At 47.5% G+C, this 26,452-nt stretch overlaps 1 protein-coding gene across 7 annotated transcripts in view; it reads left to right on the top strand.

Annotated features, from left to right (window-relative positions):
• The window catches only part of Palm2akap2 (PALM2 and AKAP2 fusion), a 301,240-nt gene that overhangs the window by 247,574 nt on the left and 27,214 nt on the right, over positions 1–26,452 (top strand). For 5 of the 7 annotated variants that reach the window (XM_050118976.1, XM_050118965.1, XM_050118985.1 and 2 more), the window contains one exon: positions 14,289–16,710. In XM_050118976.1, coding sequence (XP_049974933.1) covers positions 14,289–16,710 — 2,422 coding nt within the window. Of the gene's footprint in view, positions 1–3,785; positions 3,948–14,288; positions 16,711–26,452 lie in introns of those variants that run through there. The other 2 variants (XM_050119004.1, XM_050119012.1) reach the window with 2 other exon arrangements.

The following is a 26,452-nucleotide window of genomic DNA, read 5'->3' as shown; positions in this document are numbered from 1 at the left end:
TCCTTCTTCCCAGTGCAAGTGTCTCCCAAGATTGAATTTTTAACTCTTGAAGAATTAAAGTGGCAGTATATACTTTTTGAAATATAAATTCAGAGTACCCGTCCCCAGGCCCAGAGCCTGTGCTGAGGCTGACTGGAGGACAAGCAGCCATGGGTGGCTATCTGCTGGACTTCCGAATATTTCTGTCTGGGGAGTCTACCGTCATCAGTGGGTCATCTCAGTTTATACTTCGCAAACCTAAACCGGCTAGCCTGTTTCATGTCTTACTTCACCTCTGAGGATGATCCATGACTTTTCCACCATTTTTTTTTCTTTTTCTCCCTAAGCTCCGCGCTCTTTTTATAGCTGGGCAATGTGTGTGTGCGCTGTATGAATAACTGCATAAACGTGTGTGTCTGTGTGTGTGTGTGAGTGCATGACATGTGCATGCGTGTATATTCCATTGGTGGAGCTACAATGGCAGGGTACCACCTTCAGTAGCTGAGCAGCAAAAACGTACGCTGTTGTAGTTGTTCAGGTCAGAAGTGCAGGCAGGGTGTGGATGTCCTCCCTTTGGGTCATTCTGAGGGTTCAGGAAAGCCTCTTTCAGGCCCATCTTCCTGGCCTATGAATAGTTATTTCTCTGTAGTCTGAATTTCTTCTGGTCTCCCTGGATTGGGCTCCACCCTTATGACCTCACTTGAGCTAGGAAGCCTCCTATTGCCATTGTTATGATTACTATTGTTATTTGTAAAGGCTCAAGTCTTAAGCCAGGCATCTGGGTCTTAGGGCTTGGGCATTGGAATCTGTGGAGGACATGACTCAAGCCCTTAGGTGTGCACACTTGTATGCTCACTCATGAGCTCATGTGCATTTAGTGAGCCACTGTATCGATGGGCTTCACGCCATAAACGTTCCGACTACTTGGGACATTTTAAAGATAGGACTGTTTTGTATGCACAGAGAAGACTTAAAATCATTTTTCTCACAAATTTCCCACTGGCACAATAGCATGGGCATGACTATGTAGTCGGTGCCAGATGTCACTTTTGCCTCACAGTGAACTGGAAGTCCTCCGTTTTCTTTGGGGGGCTTTGCTCTTGCCCAGGCTGCCCCCAGGCTCCAGGGCTCAGGGGATCCTCCTGCTTCAGCCTCCAGAGTATCTGGAACACGGTAACCAGTACTGGTCCCTCATACCTAAGCCGACCGGTGGTGTTCTCAGTGTGTGGTTTTCCCGCCTCATCTTACGTAAGACTGCTAAGTGGTGTCTCGAAATGCCTTCAGCTACACAGCAGAACATTCCAATTATTCCAAAGGGCCCAAGAGTTCCCCAAGAGCTCTAGTATCACTAGGTCAGGTGTTAAGAAATTTCCCGATATATCCAAATGTTAAGCACATTTAAAAAAAAAAAAACAACAACTGTCATTTAGACGTTGTAAATATTTGTAGGGAAGACATTAACTTCCCTGTCAGAGGAAGCCTCTCCACATGGCTTCATCCACTCTGGCTCTTCTTTCCTCCCTTGACCTCAGTGCACAGGAGGGTTCCAGGAGGTCTAGTTGCTGGCCAACTCACAGGCCACGGGGATCCCTGCTTGCAGTCTGTGGGCTGTTTACTCTGTCATCAGAACAAATTGCTCGCAAACTGACCCCAGACCAGCTGGTCTCCCAGGACCGTGGATGACCTTGATGTCCTTTTTCCCATCCAGTTTACTGTAAACCTGGCGTTTGTCTTTCTCATTGAAGAAAATGAGTTCATCACGGTGCTGAGCTGACTTGGGAGTCTGACTCACTTTCCAAGCAGCCAGAGTCTCTCAGCTGGGCCCTGAAGTTCCAGGGAGGCAGGCTTTGGAGTCCGTGGGTCTCCTCAGACACTTCTCCAGCATCCGTACTGTAGCTGAGGAGTCTGATTCTGGCAGAACAAGCCAGGGAGCCAGCTGCATTGGGGTCAGGCACCTCTACCCAAAGCAAATACTGCTCTTTTCTTGGTGAGCTATGGGGTGGGGTTTAGGCCTCAAACTCAGGGACCGATGGCTGAGGAGCCTATTAACGTATCAAAGCTGACGATGGCTGCCAGGTTCTTCCAGCATCTCAGAGTCCCTACCTGTTAAGAGAGTCTTCTGGCTGGCATACCCCACCCCCTACCCTGAACTGTCTTGCCTCCTGCCCTCTTGGTCCCTGGTTTCTCTTCTGGCCTTCTTTCTCTGTGTTCCTCTCTTTCCCCTCTCATCTCATGGCCTGCTGGCTCAGTCTGCCGACAAGGTCCAGTCTAGACTCTCCCGTTTGTCTCTCTCTCTGCCTGCATTCTCCCTCATAATAAAATTTTCAACCCCTTAACAACAGTCATGTCCTTCTCTTTCTTTTTTTTCCCCCACCTAGCATTCTATGAGCTGTCACATAACCATTTAAAATGCATTTTACTCATACCAGCTACTTGGGAGGCTGAGGCAGGAGAATCACAAGTTCAAGGTGTGCTTGGGCTGCAAAGTGAGCTCAGAGTCAGCCTGGGTAACTCGGTGAGGCCGTGTCTCGAATTTAAAAACAACAGCCACAATAATAGAAGGGTTGAGGGTGTAACTCATTGTGCACAAGGCCCTGGGTTGTATTCTTAGCACCACAAAGCCAAATGAATTCGTAAGTAATTGAATAGAAGCCATTAAAAACCAGACTGTGCTTGGGAGATAGTGTGGGAAAGGAAGAAGTTGACTGTCGTGTTGTGTGCTGGTTGTTTCTGTCCAACTTGACACGAACCTTGATGTATCTGCGAAGAGGGAATTTTCCTTAAGAAAAATGTGGTCATTGGCCTGTAGGCAGGCCTATGGAGTCTTTTCTTGTTTAATGGTTGATGTGGGAGGGCCCAGCTCCCTGTGGGCAGTGCCATCCCTAGGCAGGTGGTCCTAGGGTTTGTAAGAAAGCAGACTGAGCAGGCCACAGGGAAGCCAGCCAGGAAGCAGCAGGCAGCCGCACTCCTCCTTGCTTTAGTTCCCACCTTGGGGTCCTGTCCTGGCTTTTCTCAGTGATGGAGTAGGACCTGCGGATTTTAAATTGTAATAAACCTTTGCTTCTCAAGTTGTTTCTGGTCAGGGTGTTTTATCACAGCAATAGAAACCCTAGCCAAGGCTGGGCGGTGGTGGCTCACGCGTTTAATCCCAGCACTTGGGAGGCAGAGGCAGGCGGATCTCTGTGAGTTCAAGACCAGCCTGGTCTACAAGAGCTAGTTCCAGGATAGGCTCCAAAACCACAGAGAAACCCTGTCTCGAAAAAAACCAAAAAAAAAAAAAAAAAAAAAAAGGAAAGAAACCCTAGCCAAGACACACACATATACTGTCTGGTCTCAGTTATATTAAATATGCATATCTGTATATGATTTTTTTTTGATTGTTGCTATACAAGGAGTTTTGAAGAGTTTGTAGTGTTTGACCTGGTGTGGTAGATAACACAGACCTGTAGCCTCATCTAGGAAGATCTCGAAGAGTAAGGGGTCACCTCTGTCTGCATAAGTTCCAGGCCAGCCAGAATTACACAATGAGATCCTGTATAAAAGAATTAAAGAGGCTATAGCTTTGTCCGGAATCCTCCAAATTTTTTCACTCAATAGCGCTGGCCTATCTCTGAGTTTCAAAGAAGCAGCAATAACAGACAGATCACATCAACACCCCCAGGCTCGGAGCCAGACTTAAGCCACTAGCATTGCCTCTGGAAGGAAAGCCACTGCCCTCCCCGACAGGCTGACTAGGGAGGGGCCAGGCTTCCCTGAAGGGGACTAAAGTTCTTCTTGGTGTGAATGGCCTTTTAGGGAACGGAGGGAGGGCCCGCGGTGACATCACAGTCTCCAGTCGGGAGGCTCTGAAGGAATTTGTCCCGGTTGAGCCAGTGTGTGCACTGGAATCCGTCTGGAGAAAGAGGCGGTTGGTTCTGACTTCGGGCTTGGAGCTCACACCCTGGGCTTCTTCTCTGGACAGGGGTAAGGTACATCCGCTTCAGATCTCAGGGTCCTTTGCTTTCTGATCTGAAAGGAGAAAGTTCTCTTGTGGCCAGAGTCTTCTCGGAGGAGGGAGTCAGGGTCTGGATTGTATTGCTGGGCGGCGGAGGCCTCTCCTGCTGCGTGGTGGGCAGAGGAGACTTACTGCGTCTCTTTTTTTCTTCCTGCGAATCTTGTCACGCTCCCGGCCTCGGTGCTAAGAGGCAGGGAAAACTCTGCCGATGCAGACCAAAGCTGCATGCGTGACAGAAAATTCGTTAAAAGACACCGTGTGAGTGAGTCTATGAGAATGTGTGTGTTCCTTTCCGCAAGAGAAAGCTGCCTCTGCCTTGGGACCCGGGGAGCCTGGTAACTAGTTCTCTAGTTGTCTTGTGTCTGTTTCAAGGAGCTCAGTGTTGGATTCTACAGCTGGCCTTCTGTTTGTCGTGGGGCTCACCACATTCAATGGGGCACTTGGGGCTTTGTTCCTGGAGGTCCTAAGACACTCCAGGACACCCTCCCCAGGCTAGGTTCCTATGCACAGGTTCATCTCTGTCTGTACAGGCGGCTAGACTTCCCCACTCCTAGCCCACTTTTCTCTGGATTCTGCCTCAGTAAGTGGGTTCTGTTGGGCCCATTGTGATAATCAGCTTTTATTTCTGTCATCCGTGGCCAATTGGCTAAGCAGGAAGCCAAGATTCAGAATCACTTAAAAGCAAGAGAGCACTGGGTGGTGGTGGCACATGCCTTTGATCCCAGCACTTGGGAGGCAGAAGCAGGTGGGTCTCTGTAAATTCAAGGCCAGCCTGGTCTACAGGGTGAGTTCCTGGAGAGCCAAGTTACACAGAAAAACCCTGTCTTGAAAAACCAAAACCTTAAAAAACAAACAAACAAACAAACACACAAACAAAAAGACAAGAAATCTGCAGCTAGGTTAGAAAGAACTAAACTAGGTTTGTTTGTGCCTGCTGAATTTGTCGCTTAAAAAGTTCAGGCTGTAATGGCCAAGAGTTCCTTATGTGGTCTTGGTCTTGCTTTATTCCAGGGTGGGGACTTCCTTCAGAGTAGTCCTAGTGAGAAGTCTTGAGAAAACCTTGTCTCGCTCATTCATGGGAACCTGGAGCTAGCAGCCAGTCTCAGGGGTTCTTGTGAGAGTCTCCAAGGGCCAGCAAGGCGGTGCATGCCTGTCATCCTAACACTCAGAGACCAGAGGACAGGTAGCAGGTTTGAGGCCTGACTGGGCTACAAAGCCAGACCCTGTCTCCAAAGAGAGGGAAGGAAAAGAAACAACAGCCCTTTTAGCAGTGCCCTCAGCAAACGCAACAACTTCCTTCCTTTCGTCCCTGCCCACTCCGCAGCCCACCACACACGTCTCCAGTTTCATTCTCAGAGAGCCCAAGCTGTAAATGTGCTAATCAAACAGCATCTTAACGTTTTCCAGATGTCAGATGTGCAGCCTGGCGACGCGAGTCTGATTTTCCAGCCTATGGAAGAGGGAGGGTTGTCATGGACAGGGCAGGCTGTGGTCCAGAAACTTCCTTACCTTCAAAGTTCTTCATGTGAATGTGAATCAGAACACAGGTGACTTTGCTCCCTGTTCGTGGCTTCTAGAAGTCTTTTTATCCATTTGAAGCTCCACCCGAGTCATTTGCCAGGGAAAAGGGCCTTCTGGTGATTGCTGCTAAGACTAAACCCACTGAAGTTTTTTTTTTTTGGGGGGGGGGAAGGGAGGAAGGGTTGGGTCTATTCAATGGGATTGGGACTTAGCCACCAAAGAGTTGGTGTTTCATTATAAGAATTGATCACCCCACCCCACCCCCAGGTCACAAGAAGCTATAATGATTTCCTGGCAAGATGTCTTAGGTAGGGAAGACACCCAGGCATTGTTAGTAATAGCCTTTCTCAGGGGTCATAGCAATGACCCGAGTCTTCCTGGTCTAAATTTAGCCTACAGCTGCCTCAGGAAGGTTTGGGGTCTGCAGTCTGGCTGCCTGCCCTTCCTTCAGCTGGGAGCTGGGGGAGCTGACCTCTGTCAGGAGTGGTACGCAGCCTTGTTTCCCACAGTCAACACGAACTCCTAGTTCCACAGGCCGCTCCGGAAGCGGCTCAGCTGGGAGGTGGAAGAGGAAAGGCCATTCAGGCCTGGAATGCGGCTCCTCTGCTGTGCTTCCCTGAAGTAGAATTAATGAAGGAAGCCAGTTTTCCTGCTCTGTGCCTCTAGGGAGGGTGGGCTGGCTGCTCAGTCCTAGCCCGGGCTGTGCTCTACCGTCTGCAATACACAGGGCCACGGGAGCTGCAAGCCACCTGCTCAGGGCCTTTCACGGGCTCAGTTTTCTCTGTAAACTCTGCAGCGAGTATCATTTGCACCCATGGATGCTGAGGCTCTCTATGTTTTGGGCCCCTTGTTCTTTTTGTATGAATGGGGACTCCATCTCCCTGAGGCTACCAGATCCTTTCTTGGGAGTGGGCCATCCCTTTTTAGCTCTTGGGACACTCCTTAGCCTCAAGCAAACATGTCACCATGGGGTTGGGGGGTGGGGTGGGATGAGGGGAAGTGGGAGGTGTGGGTGGATCTCAGACGGGGCCTCTAGAATGACAGCTGTCTTCCAGCCTGTGTCCCCTCCCTTAGACCCCATTTCTTTCCTGTGTAGACCCTCCTGTCTGCAGCTCTATCTGCTTCCTCCAGGGAGGTGACAGTCAGCTGGTCAGGGGTCCCAGACAGCAGACAGGCTGTATCACCCCGAATTGGAACCTGTGAAGGAGGCGTCTGAGTTCAGAAAGTTAAGAGTCCAGAAGCAGCCATCCCAGAGGCAGCCACGCATGGCCCGGAGAGCCAGTTCTGTGCCCTGCTTACCAAACACGTGACTTATGCAAGCCGGGGAGGGTACGAAGGGGGACAGAGATGTCCTTTGATTTCCCTGCTATGAGGAAGTTTTATTCTGTCACCAAGCCTCTGTTCCGAGGCCAGCAAGGAGTGCATATTTTTTGATGGAACTTAAAAATAACTGGATTAAAGGATCAGGTCACCTATTACCTGGGGAAAAGCATTTCTAATTTAACCATAGTGGCTGTAGCAGGAAGTAATCTGGGTTATTCAGAATTGAGAAACCTGGCCATGCAGCAGACACCAGGTGTTGGAGCAATTTGGGTCACACTGTGCATTTAGGCTAGGAGCCTGGGAGGCGGTGGTAGTCTCTACACTGTCAAGAGGGGACATGCCCTGTGGGTAGTAAGGAAATGGAGTCACTGCAAGCAGAGCAGACATTTGAAGTGCTGGAACTTAAGTAACTACACCTTAAAAAATAAGTAAGGTGAGCCAGACATTGGTGGCACATGCCTTAATCCCAGTACCTAGAAGACCGAGGCAGGTGGATCTTTGAGTTCAAGGGCAGTCTGGTCTACACAGTGAGTTCCAGGACAGCCACAGCTGTTGCAGAGAAACCCTTTCTCAACTCTACCTCCCCCCCCTCAAAAAAAAAGCCAAAAAGACTTATTCTTTTCACCTTATGTATGAAATTACCTGGCCCGAGTGAAAAGGAAGCACGGAACATGCAACAAACCAGCTTTAGAAGGATGTGTCTGGGATAGTCAGTGTGCAGAGAGAGGGTTGAAGATGGTGCGTCCAGTTTTTAAAGCCTACCTAGCGCAGGCGCACAGGGGTTGGGGGGTGCTCTTATGCAGAGTTCATGCATGTGGGTTCATGTAGCTGCGTCACACTCCCCACTGCATCCCTTTCATCTTCAATATTTGATTCTTTTTTAAAAATGATTTTATTTAACTTTATTTTATATGAATCGGTGTGAAGGTGTCAGATCCCCTGGCACTGGAGTTTCAGACAGTTGTAACCTGCCATGTGGGTGCTGGGAATTGAACCCGCGTCCTCTGGAAGAACAGTTAGCGTTCTTAACTGCTGAGCCATCTCTCCAGCCCCAGATTTGATTCTTCTTAAAAATAGTAATAATAATAATAATTTTGTCTTTGTTTGTTTAGAGACAGGGTCTCTTTCATTATGTAGCTCTGACCTAGAACTTGAAATGCAGACTGCCTCGCCTCCCAATTGCTGACTAATTGGGTATACTTAAGCCTGTTCATGTGTGGGTACGTGCGTGGGAATGTAGAGCGAGAAGAGGGTATCAGGTCCCCTGGAACCAGAGTTCCAGAACGTTGTGGACATCTCATCTGGGTTTGGGAACTGAACTAGCTCCTCTGCAAGACCAGTAAGTTCCCCTGACTGCTAAGCCATCCCTCCAGCCCACAGGATTTGACTTTTAAGGATGTTTTATGAAAATTTCCTTTTGGCTTTAGCAACAAATAACATTTCCTAGCTGTGTTTAGCTTTGAACTACAGATAAACATTTAAGGATCCGAGGTGGGTTAGGATTTGGGAGGATGGAAGTACTCTTGGCCTGATATCTCCAGACTGATTCCTGTAATCTCTCAGTGTCACCAAGGTTGTTCCAAAAATCATAATCCAGTGCCATTCTCTTCTCAAGAAAGCCAGGGTCTCTCGAGAAAGAAGTTAACACTGGTCATTCGTGCTTTGGTGTAAAATTGCTTAAAAATCTTCAGTTTTTTACACTTACATTCCCCATTTTACATTTTCATAACGCATATTAAATACCTTTTTTCTAAGCTTAATTCTCAAAAAGTGTTTGAAAGATATTGTTAGCCCTGCTCACCAAGGATCTGCATCTGCAGAAAAGCTCAGTTGGCTCGCAGAAAACAAGTGCCCGACAGAATCCTTCCTGGAAGACTCAAGGTCTGACTCCGGACCTAAATTTTGGAGTTGTAAATTCTCTTAAACTAATTTGCTTGACTGTTGAACCTTTTTTTTTTTTTTTTTTAATAAATCCTGGCAGCTTAGGATGCAAAGGGGGTTCCTTGGTTATATTAGAAGCAGGTCTGGAGCCAAATTCCAGCACTCACACTGACATTTATTAAACAAACAACATAAAAATAGCTATAAAATCCTGATCTGGGTCTCTCATACAAGGGGATGTTGTACTTTTGCATAGGAGGGATTTTGTTAGCGCATTAAACACCCCATGTTCTCTGAACCCAAGATTGGAAACCAGACTTTTAGTTCTCAGACCTCAAAAACTAGCAACTCCGAATCTCTGCAAGTCAGGATCAACCTGGGGCTCACACTCTTCGTGCAAGGGTCAGGGGAGTCTCCAACCACAGATGGTGGCTTCTTCCCAGATGGAGGTTCAAACACCTCCTCCTCCTCTTCCTCCTTCTCCTCCTCCTTCTCTCTCTTTTTTTTTTTTGTTTTTTATTTTTGTTTTTTATTTTTTTGTTTTTTGGGGGGCACAGTTTCTCTGCCTAGCTTTGGAACCTGTCCTGGAACTCAGGGTGACCTCGAACTCACAGAGACCGTTCTGCCTCTGCCTCCTGAGTGCCCATTTCACTTCCCCCGTTTCTAACATTCAGTATACTAATAGCAAGACACTGGTTTCACTAATAGAAACCCATTTCTCATTTTAATGCCAATTAGCAAATCCTTCCGAGTCTGCAGGACTAAAGGAAGCTGGAAGTACTGAGGAAGCCACCTTTGGAGTGTGGGACTTCTGAATCATCTGGGTGACCACTCCTTTGGTTTCTAGCCTCAGTTAGGATGGCAGTCTGCCCCCTGGAATGCAGCTTAAATGCATTTCAGAAGCACACAACTGCATTATATTATATTGTCTTCGCCCACGAATTCCAGAGTCAATTGGAGACATCCTCACCAGCTGCTGGCTATTCTGGGAAGCCAGCTGGAAGGCAGGTATTAAGACTCCACCTGGAGGGTTGTCTTGGACCGACAAAAAATTGCCCACAAGCCTTTTGCACCCTACATTCGACCTCAGAAACCCGCACGGGTGGTTATGCGCTTCTCCTTATTCCGTTAGAGGAGATCTCCTCTGACAGGCTTTCCCGTCAGGGTCACGGACGTGCGTTTTATCTGAAACTGGATTCCGGTTCGCCTTATCTGAAGCCTGGAGAAAATTCTGGTTCTTCCCTTATCTTCAAAGGGAGCAGGGCGCACGTTGGCCGACTTAAACAAGACATCATTTTGTGATGTCAAGCCCAGACTCCTGCAATCTGGATTCATTTGCCAGTTCCCCTTTACCCAGTGCAGTTGCTGGTGGCTTCTATTGTGTCAGGCCTGGGGCCCTTGCTCTTTCGTCACCGTTGGTGCCGAACTTTCTGTCCCCCGAAGGGATGGAATTGAACATCAGTCAGGAAGAAAATCTCTTAAGTGTGTGGAAAGAAAATGATCGGGCGTTCTGTAACTCGCAGGAAGGGAAACTCTTTCCTTGTTTATGCCTTCTAGTGTGAAGTTAAAAAAAAAAAGTATTGGAAAGCAATCTTGTCAAGCTATACCATCAGCCCAAACTTAGATTTTGTTGTTGTTGATTTTCTAGGCGGGATTTCTCTGTGTAGCCCTGACTGTGCTGGAACTTGCTATGTAGAACAGACAGACCACAAGCTCCCAGAGCTCCCCACCTGCCTCTGCCTAGCTAGTGCTGGGATTACAGGCGTGTATACCTGGCCTCCAAATTTTGATGGTTAAGCAATGGTTTCGAAAGTTATGTTTTATCATTTTTGTGAGGTGGGGGTGCACATTCGTGTCCTCTGCCATGGTTGGTGTTGTGTGGAACTCAGAGAACAATTTGTCAATAGTTGGCACTTCCCTTCTTCCATGCAGGCCCCAGGGATTGAACTCGGTTCATCAGGCTTGGTGGCTGGTATTTTATCTTGTCTGCCCGTTTAACCAGTGTGTTTAAGTGACTTGTTGTTTTGAGGTGAGGTCTTGCTCTGTAACACAGATTGTCTTCAAACTCTTGGCAGTCTTCCTGCCTGTCTCTCAAATTCTGAGGTTATGGGATGAGTCACAATGCCCAGTTATCATTTGTGTGTGTGTGTGTGTGTGTGAGAGAGAGAGAGAGAGAGAGAGAGACAGACAGAGAGAGAGACAGAGAGACAGAGACAGAGACAGAGAGTATATGAAGACCTAAGGTCAAATTTCTGTGTCCTTTGATTTTTGAGTTGCTCCCTGGGATTCTTAAATTAGGCCAGGCTGGCTGGTCCCAGGGTCCTCCCATGTCTGCATCTCCAGCACAGGGATTACAAGCACAGGCTACCCACAGCTGGCTTTCTTACATGGGTTCTGGGGCAAAACTCAGGTCTTCATGTAAACACCATACTGACTGAGCCATTTCAAACCCCTATTTAACTCAGTTTAACAGAAGACATAGAACTTGTGTTGTCATTTCTAACTCAAAGCCCATATATATGTAAATTATATATATTATATATTATTCTTCTATATATATTTTTTATTTTTGACATGGCAAAAACGTACTCTTTTCAGGCTTTCAGCATTTCGTACCCGGCTGCTTCTAGTTCATGAAGGATTCCTTTGTGATCTAGACACGGTTTCTGGGCTCTCAAAAGAGCCTTCAGTGGATCAGCTTGGCACTCTTGAGCTTTGAAGTGCTTAGGACAGGGTTGATGCAGGAGCCAAAAATCCAGTTTCTTGAAAGTGCTGTGGAAGACGGGCTGGGCACCCCTGTTTTAGAGACTGACAGAGCCCCAACGGAGTCAAGGGCTTCATTTTGGCCTCACTCTATGAAAACTCTGGAATAAACTTGTGGCTTCACAGGCAGCGTGGGAAGTCCAGCTTTTTTTTTTTTTCTTCAGGAAAAAGCTTGTCACCCAGGGCTTAAGGTTGCTTCTCATTTCATCAGACTCTGCCAAATACATTCCCTGCCTGTTTAATGATATCACTGAGTAAATGCCTTCTGTTTCTCTTCCTTTATACGATAGTATCTTCCTTCGCAATTGTTCTGAGGTGTTTCAGCAAAGCCGTGGTTTTTGTTTTGTTCTTTTAACTTTCTTGTGTCCCCACTAGCTTCCTATTACTTTCTATTTTCCCTTCTAAAGTTAGAGAGAGAAGGGACACCCTGCTTTTCCGGTAGTTCATCACTGGCTTGCCGAGGCTGGTGTCGGAAGTGACTCGCACCTTCCAGCACCTTCCCCCGGTTGCGCTGCAATCACGTTCCACAGAGCGAGCCAGCTTCGGCCCTCGCTTACTGGAACTGAATGTCTGCCACCAAGTTTCTGCACTGAAAATTTCTGAATTTTGTTTTTTAAACTCCTGCCTTCCGGTCCTGGAGAGTGAACCCTAGGGGGTCCCATGCATGCTAGACAAATGCTTATCCTCAGTATGTTTCTGTAATTCCGAAAGAGAGGAGTAGAAGGTGCTGATACCCACCTTATGAAACATGGCTTTGCTTTAATGGCATTAAAATGTCAGTGAAGAGTCGAGGATGCAGCTTGGTGGTAGCATTTGCATAGCAAGCCCAAAGCCCCCACTGGCATAAAATTAGGAAGGTGGTAGTATTGACAGGCATCCTGCTTCATTCTAAAGATGAAAGAGCCCCCAATTCTTGATGATCAAAGTGGTGGCCTTTAATCCCAGAAGCTGAGGGCAGAGGTAGGCAGATCTATGAGTTCAAAGTCAGCATGGTCTACATTGTGAGTTCTAGGACAGCCAGGGTTATACACAGAAATCCTGTCTGGAAAAACAAAGCAAACAGCAACAAAAACAGAAAATAATAAAAGCATTAGTGATTCTAGTGGGATGAAGGAAGGGGTAAATGAAACCAAGGGACGGACAATGTATGAACATGTCCTAATCAAAGGCATTGTTTTGTATACCAAAAAAAGAACTTTTTTTTTTTTTGAAGACAGAATTTCTCTGTGTAGCCTTGAGTGTCTCAGAACTCTCTATAGACCAGGCTGGCCTCAAACCCACAGAGATCCAGCTGAGGGTGTGTGTGTATACACACATACATATATATGTATATATACATGTGTGTATATATATTTTTAATATATAATTAAAAAAAAACCCTCAGAGTAACAGGTGAGCAGCCAGATAACAAGACTATGTAGATGCGACAATTGAGAGGAAAATGTGATGTCCTATGAAAAACGTAAGATCCCATATTCTTATTAACCACAGATTGTGATACCGTGTAGAAACATTTTAGAAACTGGAGTGACCATGCCATTGGCCACTAGCTCTTTACAGCTTTGGGTAGCTAAGGAGAGTTGTGTTATGCAGTCCTGAAGAACAGAACTGTAGTTAGCGGCCTTGGTTATGGTGTTTGTAACGTATATGGTCAATTGCAGCCTTGGCAGTGGGGAACTGCAGCTTGTGAGAAGCCAGGAAAGGGATCTACTGCTTTCCTGTATAGAATATGGAAAGAGTCCTAAGGTGTCTTATCCCCAGAATAGTTATGTTACATCCAACCAAGAATTATATGTCTTTGAGAAGAAAAGTAGGTCCACAGAAAGACCTTCTTTATATACTTGGGGGTGCCTAGAAATAGTCTCTTCAGAAGCCTGTGATTGTCTGTAATAGCTGTACATTAACTATGCAATGTCATCTACTTTAGTTTTATTTCATGTAACGTTTTTTCTTTGCGTGTGCGTGTGCGCACATATCTGCATGCTTGCGTACCTCATTGTGCATGTGGAGGTCTGAGAACAGCTAGCAAGAGTTGGTTCTTTCTTTCCACTTTGTGGGCCCTAGGGTTAACTTGCATCCTGGGGCTTGATGGCAGGTGCTTTTCCCTGCTGAACTATCCTGCTGACCCTTTCTGCTACTTTAGGAGATAACATTTCAGATGAATCTTGTGTGTGTTAGCGGTCAGGTTTATTTTCTCTTGCTGTGCAGAGCACCCTGGCCGAAAGCAGCTTAGGGGAGCACGGGGTTTGTTCGGCTTATAGTGCTAGATCATAGTTCATCACCGAGGGAAGTCAAGGCAGGAACTCAAAGCAGGCCCGGTTTGCTAGTTCACGCAATATTTCCTCCAGCCTATGAACTCACTTCCCTGTCAAGAAGTACAGCAAGAACCATGAAGGACGCTGCTTGCTGACTGGTTCAGCGCTTGGCTTGTATTCAATTAGCTTTTAGGCTTCTCTGTGTAGGGATAGTACTGTCCACAGTGGGATGGCATAGGATAGTACTGTCCACAGTGGGATGGGCCTCCTTCATCAATTAACCGACAAGGTAATCCCTCATAGACATGCCTGCAGGCAAATTCTGTAATTCCGGCTCTCCTCTCAGATGATCTAGGCTATATCAACTTGATAGTTTAAACTAACCAGGAGAGCTACGCGTCACCACACAGAATGGATATTTAAAAGATTATTGAAGAGAGATCTCTATTCAAAAGCAAAAGTACGTGCCTCTGTTCGTTCCTGTTTCCTCCTTGTTACTATGAGTGAAGCTCTGTGCATCTCTATCCAGAAATGGGCATCTCACCCATACTTGTGTTTTCTCTTTCTTCCAGAAGCCTCCCCAGCTTTCTGAGGATGCTAACCAGCTGAGAAGCAAGCAGGACGACTGTGGTGACACTCGCCTGGAGCCTGCTGCCAGCTCTCCCTCCCCAGATCGCAAAACCATGGAAATTGAGGTGTCCGTGGCAGAATGTAAAAGTGTGCCCGGAGTCACCTCTACCCCCCATTCCAAGGACCACTCTTCCCCCTTATACTCGCCCTCACACAATGGCCTCCTCGCTGATCACCACGAGTCCTTAGATAACGATGTTGTCAGAGAGATCCAATATCTAGACGAGGTGCTGGAGGCCAATTGCTGTGACTCCTCTGTGGATGGGACTTACAACGGAATCTCCTCCCCAGAGCCTGGCGCGGCCACACTGGTGAGCAGCCTGGGCTCACCTGCCCATACGCCTACCCCCTCAGCTACTCAGGCCGAACCCACTGAGACAGCACCCGGCAGGCATGTGCCTCCTCACATTGAGCTCAGTAGAAGCCCTTCTGACACCATGGCTGAAGGAGAAAGAGCCAATGGGCACGCCACTGACCAGCCCCAAGGCATGCTGGGGGACGGCCTGCAGGCCCCTGCCAGTCCCAGCTCCTCTACCAGCTCGCACTGCTCCTCCCGAGATGGGGAGTTCACGCTCACCACGCTGAAGAAGGAGGCCAAGTTTGAGCTGCGGGCCTTCCACGAGGACAAGAAACCCTCCAAGCTCTTCGAGGAGGATGAACGGGAGAGGGAGCAGTTCTGCGTGCGGAAAGTGAGGCCCTCGGAAGAGATGCTGGAGCTGGAGAAGGAGCGGCGGGAGCTCATCCGGAGTCAGGCCGTGAAGAAGAATCCGGGCATTGCCGCCAAGTGGTGGAATCCCCCCCAGGAAAAAACTATTGAGGAGCAGCTGGACGAGGAACATCTGGAGTCGCACAGAAAGTACAAGGAGCGCAAAGAGAGAAGGGCACAGCAGGAGCAGCTACAGCTGCAGCTGCAGCAGCAGCAACAGCAGCAACCGCCCCTGTCCCAGCCCTGCACAGCCCCAGCTTCCCACGAACACCTAGACGGCATTGAACGCACCAAAGAGGATGTGGTCACCGAGCAGATTGACTTCTCTGCGGCACGCAAGCAGTTCCAGCTGATGGAGAATTCCCGGCAAACGGTGGCCAAGGGCCAGAGCACACCACGGCTCTTCTCCGTCAAGCCGTTCTACAGACCGCTTGGATCCCTCAACTCAGATAAGCCGCCAACCATCTTGAGACCAGCCACCCTTGGGGGACCTCTGGAAGACTGCAGCAGCCAGGCAGCCAAGGGGCAGAGAGGGTCCTGTGTATCCGAGAGCCAGTCTCCAGGAGCAGGCCCGGGTAGCACTGCCACTCAGGGAAAGGAAGGGCCATACAGTGAGCCTTCCAAACGTGGACCCTTGTCTAAATTGTGGGCAGAGGATGGGGAGTTCACGAGTGCCCGGGCCGTGCTTACTGTAGTCAAGGACGAAGATCATGGGATTTTGGACCAGTTTTCAAGATCTGTCAATGTGTCTTTGACCCAAGAGGAGCTGGACTCAGGTTTGGATGAACTGTCTGTGAGGTCTCAGGACACCACTGTCCTGGAGACTCTGTCCAATGACTTCAGCATGGACAACATTAGTGACAGCGGAGCTTCCAACGAGACACCCAGTGCCCTTCAGGAAAACTCTCTGGCTGACTTCCCGCTGCTCCAGACTCCCCAAACAGACAACCCCTCAGAGGGCCGAGAAGGAGTCTCCAAGTCCTTCAGCGACCATGGTTTCTATTCTCCTTCTTCCACGCTGGGAGATTCTCCATCGGTGGATGACCCCTTGGAGTATCAGGCTGGGCTCCTGGTGCAGAATGCCATCCAACAAGCCATAGCTGAGCAGGTGGATAAGGCTGAGCCGTACACCAGCAAGGAGGAGCCAGAGCAGCAGGGACCCGAAGCAACAGCCGAGGAAGCTGAAAGCCTGGCTTCTGGCACCGGGAAACCCCAGAGCATGTTTGCGCCACCTCAGGTGTCCTCTCCCGTTCAAGAGAAAAGGGATGTGTTACCAAAGATCCTCCCCGTGGAGGACAAGGCACTCAGGGAAAAGGGGCCCTCCCAGCCACTGGCAGCTGTACAGCCCAGCGGGCCAGTCAACATGGAAGAGAGCAGGCCCGAAGGAGGCTACTTCAGCAAGTACTCAGAGGCAGCCGAGCTGAGAAGCACAGCCTCCCTCCTGGCTACGCAAGAGTCTGATGTCATGGTTGGGCCCTTCAAACTAAGGTCAAGGAAGCAGCGGACTTTGTCCATGATCGAAGAAGAGATCCGAGCAGCCCAGGAAAGGGAAGAGGAGCTGAAGCGACAGAGACAAGCGGCCCAGAGCGTCCCCAGCCCCAGGGCCAAGAATGCCCCATCGCTGCCTTCCAGAACTCCCTGCTACAAAACTGCTCCAGGTGAGTGACAGTCGCATTTTGAGCCCAGGTGTTGTGCAGAGCACCTGCTGCTTCCACGGTTCTGTAGGGAGCCTCCGTTATGCCTGTGGCAGGAGGATTTCCGCGACTGCGAGGATGCCAAACTTAGGTGGTGGTTGCTATTTCTCAGTGGGTACCAGGGCTCCTTGCCTCTCAGTCTGCCTAGTCTTGATTTATTGTATAGATTGTTTAATTTTTTTTTCCCCATTGGAGGGTTACTTTTTGGTCAAATGTGGCGTAGATCCTGGTAGAGTGCACCCATGTGCCATCTGTGTCTTCAGATCAGTAACTGGACCTTCAAAAGCTAGAGCTAAATCCATCTATTTTGGGGGATGTGTTCTACAACCCCTTTTGGGATGCTGGCTTTCTTCCTGGCAGTGATGGTCACCATGACTCAGTGTTGCTGGCTATAGACAACTCTATCCATGTTCTTTGTGGGTAGGTTTGGTTTCATTTATATGATCACAACCAGTTACAACCATGCAATAATAGACCACATGTAAGGTGGTCCCATAAGATACCACCCAGTGTGACGTTGTAACCATCTTGGTTTCTTTCTAAGTCTACTCTGTGATGCTCATACCATGAGATGGCCTAGCTATGTCTTCCTCAGACATTTTTCAGAATGTTCCCAACCTCCCAACCTCATGCAAATTGATATTGGGTTATTAGTGCTCACAGGCAGCCTCAATGGACAGAATTTTCAACATCTACCTGTATGTCTGTCTTATTTATCTGTCATCTATCTATCTATCTATCTATCTATCTATCTATCTATCTATCTATATCTATCTATCTAGGAAACATGAGTTCATGCAGAGATCTTTTTCAAAAACTGGTAAGTGTGTGTGTGTGTGTGTGTGTTTGTGTGTGTAAAAGAGAGAGACTGTGAGCATGCTCATGTCATGGTGTGCATTTGGAGGTCACTTGATACCTTTCAGGAATCAGTTCTCACCTTCCACCTTGTTGAGCAGGCTCTTGTTCCCTCACCTGGGCTGTGTAGCCCAGGCTAGCCAGTCTGCAGGCTTCCCTGTGTGTCTCTCATCTTTTACTGTTGGGGCACCGGGAATACAAATGCGCACTACTGCATCTAGATTTTGACTCAGGTTCTCGGGATCCAAACTCGGATCGTCAGGGGTGCATGGCAAGTGGTTTTACCCACCCAGGCATCCCACCCCCCTTTATGTGTTCCCAAGGTCAACTTAAAATACAGTTCACCAAGGTCACCCTGGGGAGCCCATGAGCTTGTTGAACTTATTTACAGAGCACAGGTGCAAGGTTGCATATTGACCCCAAAGTTGCTGCACCGAGATGTCTTTATCTAGCTTGGATGATTGCTTCCTCATAACTGCATAAAATAGAGTTCCCCCTTTGGTTAACCTTCCCTGGCCTATGGATTCTAGAGACTCCGGAGACCTGGAGGCTGTGCACAGTACTGCATACAAATGCCAGGGACGGGCAAGGCCGAGTAGTGGGACTCTCAGATGAGGATTCAGTGACCTTCCCCACTCCCTCTTTCTCTGAGGGAACAGTCAACATATCCACTGGTGATAGTCTTCTGCAAGCCGGTAACGTTTGGTCTGATGCAGATGGCGGCTGTTTTGTTCAGAGGACGTGTTCTACAAAACACATTTTCTCTTTCCACATTTCCAGCTTCCCTTCCCATGTATGCAGCTTCTTGATATCCTCAATATGTTATTTGTTTGACCTCTCTAGCCACACCATGGAAGCAAACGCCTGTTTTCTTCATCAAATTATGTACCAGTATTCATTTCTAGGTGATCACTGTGCCCGCCCCTCTGTGCTGTTTACCTCTCTTAGTAAAGAGACCCTGTCCCTTGTCCACCTTGCTCTGACTCACTGTGGCTCCTCCCAACCCTCTGCAGACCTCATGTTTTTTAGCATCACCGAATGACTCTTGGACCGAGTTGTTCAGGAAGGAAAGGGAAGGGAGGTGGAGGAGGAAGAGCGCAGAGATCTCCTGATGGGCCTTTAATTCCTCCTGGTCCCAGGCCAGAGCCAGTTGAGTGCTTAAGGCAGGAAAACTGTCAGGGAAAGTTTTTGTTAGTGGTTAGCCACAAGATCGTGGCTTTTCCTGGCAATTCTCAGTTGTCAAGTTCACTTGAAACTCTTTGGGGCTGAGAGCTGGCTTGACACGGATGGCAGCTGAGCATCCTGTCCTGGAGAAAAGTCTTTGTACCGCTTGATTTCAGCCTCAGCTTGGGAGTCACTGCACAAGCAGGCTATGGTGATACCCAGATGTTGGCAGCCTCGCGGATGGAGGCACAGTCTGTGTGTGTATTGGCTCCTCCCACTTACATGGAAGGCAGGTATCATGGTTCCCTCACAGCTGCCAGTTACTGCCAACTCTGCCTACCCTGTTGGGTTATTTCATTATAAACCTTTTCTAAAGTCCATATGGACACTATAACAAAACACCTTGGGCTGAGTAATTTATGAACAATAGAAATTTATTTCTTACAGTTTTATAGACTGGGATGTCCAAGATTAAGGCTCTACAATGACCCACATTCTGGTTTATAGATAGAACCCCCTCTTGATGTCCTCATGTGGTGGGAAGAAGGAAGACATGTAGTCCCTTGTGGCCTCTTTCATAAGGGCATTAATCCCATCCCTGTTGACTCAGACCTCACTTTTGCGTCACCTGTCTGAAGCTCCCCGCTGAAAGCATACACTGGTACCTACATTTCAAGGATGCATGGGGTTCCCAAACACCAGACCACAGCAGCGGGTATTCTGGATTCTCCACTCGGTCTCGATGGAGCCTCTCACGCATTGCCCCCAGCTTTACTTCTAACACATCAACTGTTGAGTGTGAGACGTGCTGCTACTTTGTCTGCATTTAGCTGATGCACTCGTCAGGCTTCCCTATTAGCATTGGGTTTGCCCTACAAGAAGCCAGGGTTCCAGTGTTTGCTCCTTGACCTCCAGCAGCGTGGCTCCAGTTTCTCTAGAACCTTCTCCTGTGTGGATGCTGGTCTCCTTCCCCATGTCTTATCCTCACAGCATTCATTTTAGTCCCTCTAAAAAGATAGTAATTGTCAGGTATGATGCCCATTTTTAATCCAATATTCAGGAGGCAGAGGCAAGAGGATCTCTATGAGTTCGAGCTCAGCCCGGTCTACGTTGTGAGTTCCAGGACAGCCAGGTCTATGCTCTGTAGAAAGACCCATCTCAGAAAACAAACAAAAAAGTGCTGGGCAGTGGTAGTGGCACACCTTTAATCCCAGCACTCAGGAGGCAAAGGGAGGCGGATCTCTGTGAGTTCGAGGCTAGCCTGGTCTACAAGAGCTAGTTCTTTGACAACCAAAGCTGTTACACAAAGAAACCCTGTCTCAAAAAACCAAACTGGATGTGGTGGGGGAGAGACAGTAATTTATCGGTGTTCTGTCCTGATCTTGTTGCCACATTGAACACAGTCATAGTATGATGCACACAGACCCCATTAATTCATATTTATAGCCAGAATATGCAGAAAAGACACCATGGCTTCCTAGAATTACAGCGTGGAAAGATGAATCAAAATTTAAGTGAATGAAAACTTCACTTTTCTTCTTTCCACTCCTGGAAACCTCTGGAGTATTGCTTGGCCAGGGGGAAGCTGACACATTGCTCTGGCAATTTGTGGCTTAGAACTTCTGGTTCCAACATGGGCTTTTATGAATGAAATATTGCTAGCTCTCTCTTCTGCGCCGCTTCATGCTTCCTGCCAGAAGTGACTCAGTTGGTTTTCTGTGTGATTCAGATCAGATTAATGATAGTAGGTGCCGAAAAGTAATAACTCACTCCTTATCTGGGAGAAATCGTGCCGGCCACATGCTGCATCCTAAGACTGTAAGCTGATAAAATCCACCGAGAACGGGTGTGCCAGAGTAGGAGAGATGTGCAGATTCTTCCCCCTGTTAGCTAAGAAAACCTCCAAAGGCTAGGTATTGACAAGATGCGTGGAAGGTGTCTCCTTCTCCTACCCCCTTTATAAAGGAGTGGTGAAGGCATGTAGTTCTATCTGCCCGGGAGGCTGAAGCAGGGACCTCATGTTCAAGGCCTGTCTGTGCTAGAGAGAGCAGGAGGCCAGTTTAGGTAGCTTAACTCCTTTCTCAAAATAAACAAGGAAGGAAAAGGCTGGGGGAGTTCAGTGGTAGAGCGATTGCTGAGCATGCACAAGGCCATGGGTTCAATCCCCATACCTCAGAAAGAAGAGAAAGGAAGAAGAAAAAAGAAGCCCCTTTGACAGATGTACGAGCCCAGTTTGAAGGGGAAACCCATACATTAGAGTAAAATACCCTTGAGGAGAGAATGGGATATGCCTCCCCAAACATCTTTTAAAACCCAAGCAATAATTAAGAGCCCCCCAAAGTCCTTGCATTTTGTGGGTGCCGATACCCAGTTCTCAGTGCTTGTATCTATTATTAGGTATCACCCAGTTTCATTCCCAGCTTCTAAGAACGCCAGGGACATTCAGGGAGGTGGTGAGCAACTTTGTTTTCTGATAGTTTCTGTTTTCACACCGGATGTTGACCTGATAGAGCAAGCTGGATGGTTTTCGAGGTGAAGTGGTATTATTATGGGGAACGGTTAAAGAAAAAAAAGGTAGGTGTGAACATCGAGCCCCACTGCTTGGAGCATCTGCCTGTGTCTTTTCATAGGGGGTGACCAGATGGCTGTGTAGATAGGCTTAGTGCCATATGTCAGAAATCCTAGCACTCAGGATGAGACAGGAGGGTTACGGGGCCAGCCTGAGCAACACTGGAAAGTTAAGGCCAGCCTGAACAACATAATAAGAACTTGTCTGAACATGCTCCACCCTCCATTCCCCCTTCCCCCCAATTCACTCACACAAAGAAAAATTTAGAGGAAATCTTGTTATCAGTTTGGGCTATAGTTCTGCATGAGTTGATTATTACCTTAATATAAAAAGTATTAACCGGCTTGTTACCCCTTCCTCTTTATTATCTTCAAATATCATAAAGGGAAAATGTAAGCAGAAAAACAAGTACTGATGGATGAGAACAATGACTCTGCAGTGGAGCCCATGGCTTGTTCTGTGCTAAAAGAGTCAGAGGATGACTGGGCGGTAGTGGCACACACCTTTAATCCCAGCACTGGGAGGCAGAGGCAGGCGGATCTCTGTGAGTTTGAGGCCAGCCTGATCTACAAAAGCTAGTTTCAGGACAGCCAGCGCTGTTACACAGAGAAAGCCTGTCTCAAAAAGCCCAAAACAAACAAACAAGCAAAGCCAGAGGAGGCCAAACTTCATTGCACCTGCTGGCAGCTGCTGGGGGGTAGGAGGGATTCTTCTAGACTGTAATGGAATAAAACTTTCCATCAGGAAGTATGACGAACCCAGTTTAGACAGCTCAGAGAAATCCAGCTGGCTGTGTGAAGCAGCCTCAGCTTTATGTGGAATGTCCAACAGGTGCTTGGTGTCCGTTGCTCTGTTCCTGAACATTCTTTGCTGTGTAAATCTAATCCTGCTGGCTGCAGCTTAGCAAGATCTTAAAAGCAGTATGCAGTACTAGTTACTTCATTCATATTGTCTCATTTGCCAGCACTTAACTTCCCCCTCCCAATACATACACATGATATGAAGACATGAAACTATATACACATGTGTACACATGAATGTATATACACATACATAAACATTTTTTTGAGACAAAGTCTTATTCTTAGCTCAGGCTGCCCTGGAATCTATCTATCTATCTATCTATCTATCTATCTATCTATCTATCTATCTATCTATCTATCTATCATCTATCTATCCCCATCCATCCATTCAACCATCTATGTAGTTCTAAGCTATCAATGGCCTATGTGCATGGGTTTGGCCCAAAGAGGTGACCTTGATGGCTTGCTGGTATTTTCAGAACTGAATATAGGCTAAATTCCTGGCACTATTCAATGATTTAGGCAGATGGGGGCATGTTAGCTATCTAGGCTGGTTGCCTTATAAGTTTTCTCTGCCAATTCATTTCCCAGGAAGAAGCTTAGCCATTCATTCCAGTGTCAAGTTCATACCCAAAACCTACAAAGGAACTGGATTAATCTGAGAATGAGCAGGGATTGGTGTTCGCTCTTTTGATTGAACACATGTTTGTCGTCATGAGATCAAAGTCAATGACATTTGGTCACTGGTAGTCATGGAGCATGATAGTTGCCATTTAAACATTCTCTGTCCCTTTGAATTTCCCTGTACTTCACTGATCTTAACCCAACAAATGTCTTTATAAAGTACTCACTGTTTCTAAAGAAATCGATAAGAAAAGTCCACATGAATACAGTGTTATTTTTGGACATTACTCTCAAAGGCTTTGAAGACTAACTATCGTGCTCCAACCTGTCAATCTCGATCCCGAGAAGGATTAGACTCCAGGCTATCCTCTGTGCAGGCCTCTGCGTGGTCATGGCTTTCGGGTAACACCATTTGAAGAAAGCAAACCCTTTCTCTTCAGTTTAACTCCCTCCCGTGGACGTCAGTTCTTCCGTATTCAAGTTGTGTTAGCCCCTTTGCTGATTGACCCTGGGTGATTGACCCTGCCTTGCCTCCTGGTTGTGCTCATACCTTGTGGGAGGCACCACATGGGGTCCCCATTGCTAACTTATGCATGGCTACTCCGTGCTCTGGGAATTAAGACAACTCTTTCCCAGGAATCATACTCAGCCACAGACAAGGAAAGTCTTCAGTCTTAATCTTACAGAGAGGAAGTGAATCAAAAGGCCTAATTCTTGCAAGATCCCTGTTGAGGAATGTGAGCTAATCAAAGGCAGCTTGGGAGCAGGATGTCCTGACCCGTGACTGCTGGAGCCTGGACAGGATATGACTGTGACTCCTACTAGACTTGTGTACTTCCCAAGGAGCTTGGCTTTTCGGATGCATTTGATCTTTGTGAATAAGTCTCTGCCAGGGTGTGGACGGCTGACTGGGAGAGGGGGATTATACAAAAGAACCAGTCAAGGATGGTAGGTTCTTTAAAGGAGCCAGTTACTCCTCTGGAGTCACATCTGAAGTTCAGTTCCGTGCTAGCTGTGCGAATAGTTCATTTCACCTGTTTCCTCGTCAGTAAGAATGGGAACAATAGAGTAACAGCCTTTCCAAAAATCTGGTTTTTTTTTAATATTTTATTTATTTATTATGTATACAATATTCTGTGTTTTTGCCTGCAGGCCAGAAGAGTGCACCAGATCTCATTTTTAGATGGTTGTGAGCCACCATGTGGTTGCTGGGAACTGAACTCAGGACCTTTGGAAGAGCAGGCAATGCTCTTAACCACTGAGCCATCTCTCCAGCCCCTTCCCAAAAATTTGAAAACACTGTCTGGCACATAAAAGGCTCCCAAGAATCGGTATCACCGGACTGGAGAGGTGGCTTAGTGGTTGAGAGCACTTGTTTTTTCAGATGACCCTGGTTCTGTTCTCGGCACTCACATGTTGGATCATAGCCATTCAGCTCCAGTTCAAGGGGTCAAAAAGCGCATTTCTGATCTCTGCAGGTACCAGACATGTATGTACTGTGCATAATACATGCCAGCAAAACTCTCACGTGCATGAGATAAATAAATCTTTAAAACTACTTTATAAAATTAATTTAATTTCATTTTATGGACGTCAGTGTGAGGGTTTCAGATCCTCTGAACTGAAATTACAGACAGTTGTGAGCTGCCATGTGGGTGCTGGGAACTAAACCTGGATCCTCTGGAAGAGCAACCAGTGCTCCTAACCGCTGAGCCATCTCTCCAACCCCTTAAAACTGTCTTTAAGGTTCATTACTATGGATTTATGGTTGCTTCTGGGCTTTAAGAAAAGGCCTAGAGACGTCAGCAGTGCCACCGATAAGCTGTTCCTTTACAGTGGCCTTGACCTCCAGATACATACCTGAACGTGCTGTACGGGTCGGTTTCATTCTAGTTGAGAGAACTCCCTTAGAATTAAGGTTTCCCATGTAAAACCTGACTTCGGGAAGGAGTTTTACTATGTCAAAACACAAAGGATGTCTGTGCTAAAATGTACTCAGTGGCACTAAATTTACACACACTACCATAGAAGTGCTCCCTAGAGAATCTCAGAACAGAACACACACCTTTAACCCCAGCACTCTTCAGGCAGATCTCTTGAGTTTGAGGCTTGCCTGGACTACCGAGTGAGTTCCAGGGCCTCCAAGGCTAGACAGAGGAACACTGTGCTGGGATTAAGGGCATGTACCACCACCATCCCAGCTTTATCTCTGTCTTCTAATTGCATTTTAAACCAATCATCTTCAGAGAAACAGAGCTCCTCCCCTCCTAGGGTCTCACTTTCTTCCATTCAGGTTCACAGAGTAGCCCCCTAGACTCAGCGATCCATCCCCTCCTGCTTGCCCCAACTAACTTGGAAGCAACCATATTTGGTGCTTCAGACTTATTCCACCTTCCAGGGCCTTTCTTATTCTTGTGTCTATGATCTTAAAGTTCCCAGCATCCCATTCTCCCACCTGGGGGCCTTCAAAGGAAGAGATAAAAGAAGGAAGATTGCTCTTGGTGTGGGGGTCACAGCAGGAGCTGCACAAGCCCACGTGTTTGGGGGGCTGATGATGAGGAAGTGGAAACTGCCTCTCTGGGTTCTCTGAGCAGCTTCAGATGCATGCTGGTTGACTCACCCCCCCCTCCCCAGCTATGTGAAGAAAAGAGGCCATTGACAGAGGCGCAGGCTGGGCACGTCATCTGGTGGGTGTTTTTGTTCAGTTTGGTTTGGTTTTTTTAAATTCAAGTGGGTGATAGCTTTTTCTCTTGAGAAATGTTAGGAACAAAGGATCTTTGAGTTATGACCGTGGACTCTGCAGACAGAGGGTGCAATAATTGCCCAAATTCAAACTTGCTTTACATACTCATACAAAAATATCTAAACCTCTGGAGTCCGCATCTCAGGCTTTCCCGAGGAAGACTCCAGTCCGCAGGGATGACATGCTGTGCCCCAGCAGACACAGCCTTCCCTGCGTTCTGTGAGTAAGAAATGTTACACATTCTTTATTCTGCCCACTGCTGGTACAGCCTACCCGAGGGAAACCCCAAAACACAGCCAAGCATGGAGGTCTTCTCTGGACCAGAAAATGCTTTAACTATTTCTGGTGCATAGATAGGAAACACGTTCAGACTTCCTAGTTGCCTTTGCCTCTCTTGGGGGGGGACAGCATGGACTGGTTCCAAGGGAAATCCTAGCGCCATTCTTGCTTCTGAGCCTGCCTGGCTGTATTGCAGCTGTGAATTTGACCCAGTGAACCCAGCAAGTGAAGGTTAAAATGAGCAGGTTGATCCATTTATTTCTGCTGGAACTAATTATATTTAAAATAAATATTTCCAGTCTGAGTGTGATGGAATACCTTTGTAATGCCAGCACTTGAGAAGTGGACACCAAGAGAATCAGGAGAGGAGTTTGAGACCAGCCTGGGCTGTATGAGAGACTCTTCAAAAGAAAAAAAAAAAAAGATCTGGTTTATTTTATATTTTAAAATTTATTTGTGCTGAAGTAGATGCATTTGGGGAGGCTGAGGCAGGAGGATTACCATATATTGCTGAAAAATGAGGATTTGACTGCCCCAAGGTACGGTTGAGGAGAGGGTTTTATTGTAGATATGAGGGCAGGGCATCTGGAAGATTCAGACTGAACTGGGCCAGGGGGAAGAGAGAGAGAGAGAGAGAGAGAGAGAGAGAGAGAGAGAGAGAGAGAGAGA

Source organism: Alexandromys fortis, unplaced genomic scaffold (assembly GCF_014885135.2).
Source record: "Alexandromys fortis isolate MF-2015 unplaced genomic scaffold, M_Fortis_MF-2015_v1.1 scaffold_18, whole genome shotgun sequence".
Lineage (NCBI taxonomy): Eukaryota > Metazoa > Chordata > Mammalia > Rodentia > Cricetidae > Alexandromys > Alexandromys fortis.
The sequence above is the reverse complement of the archived record's forward strand: the minus strand, read 5'-3'. Positions and strand labels throughout refer to the sequence as shown.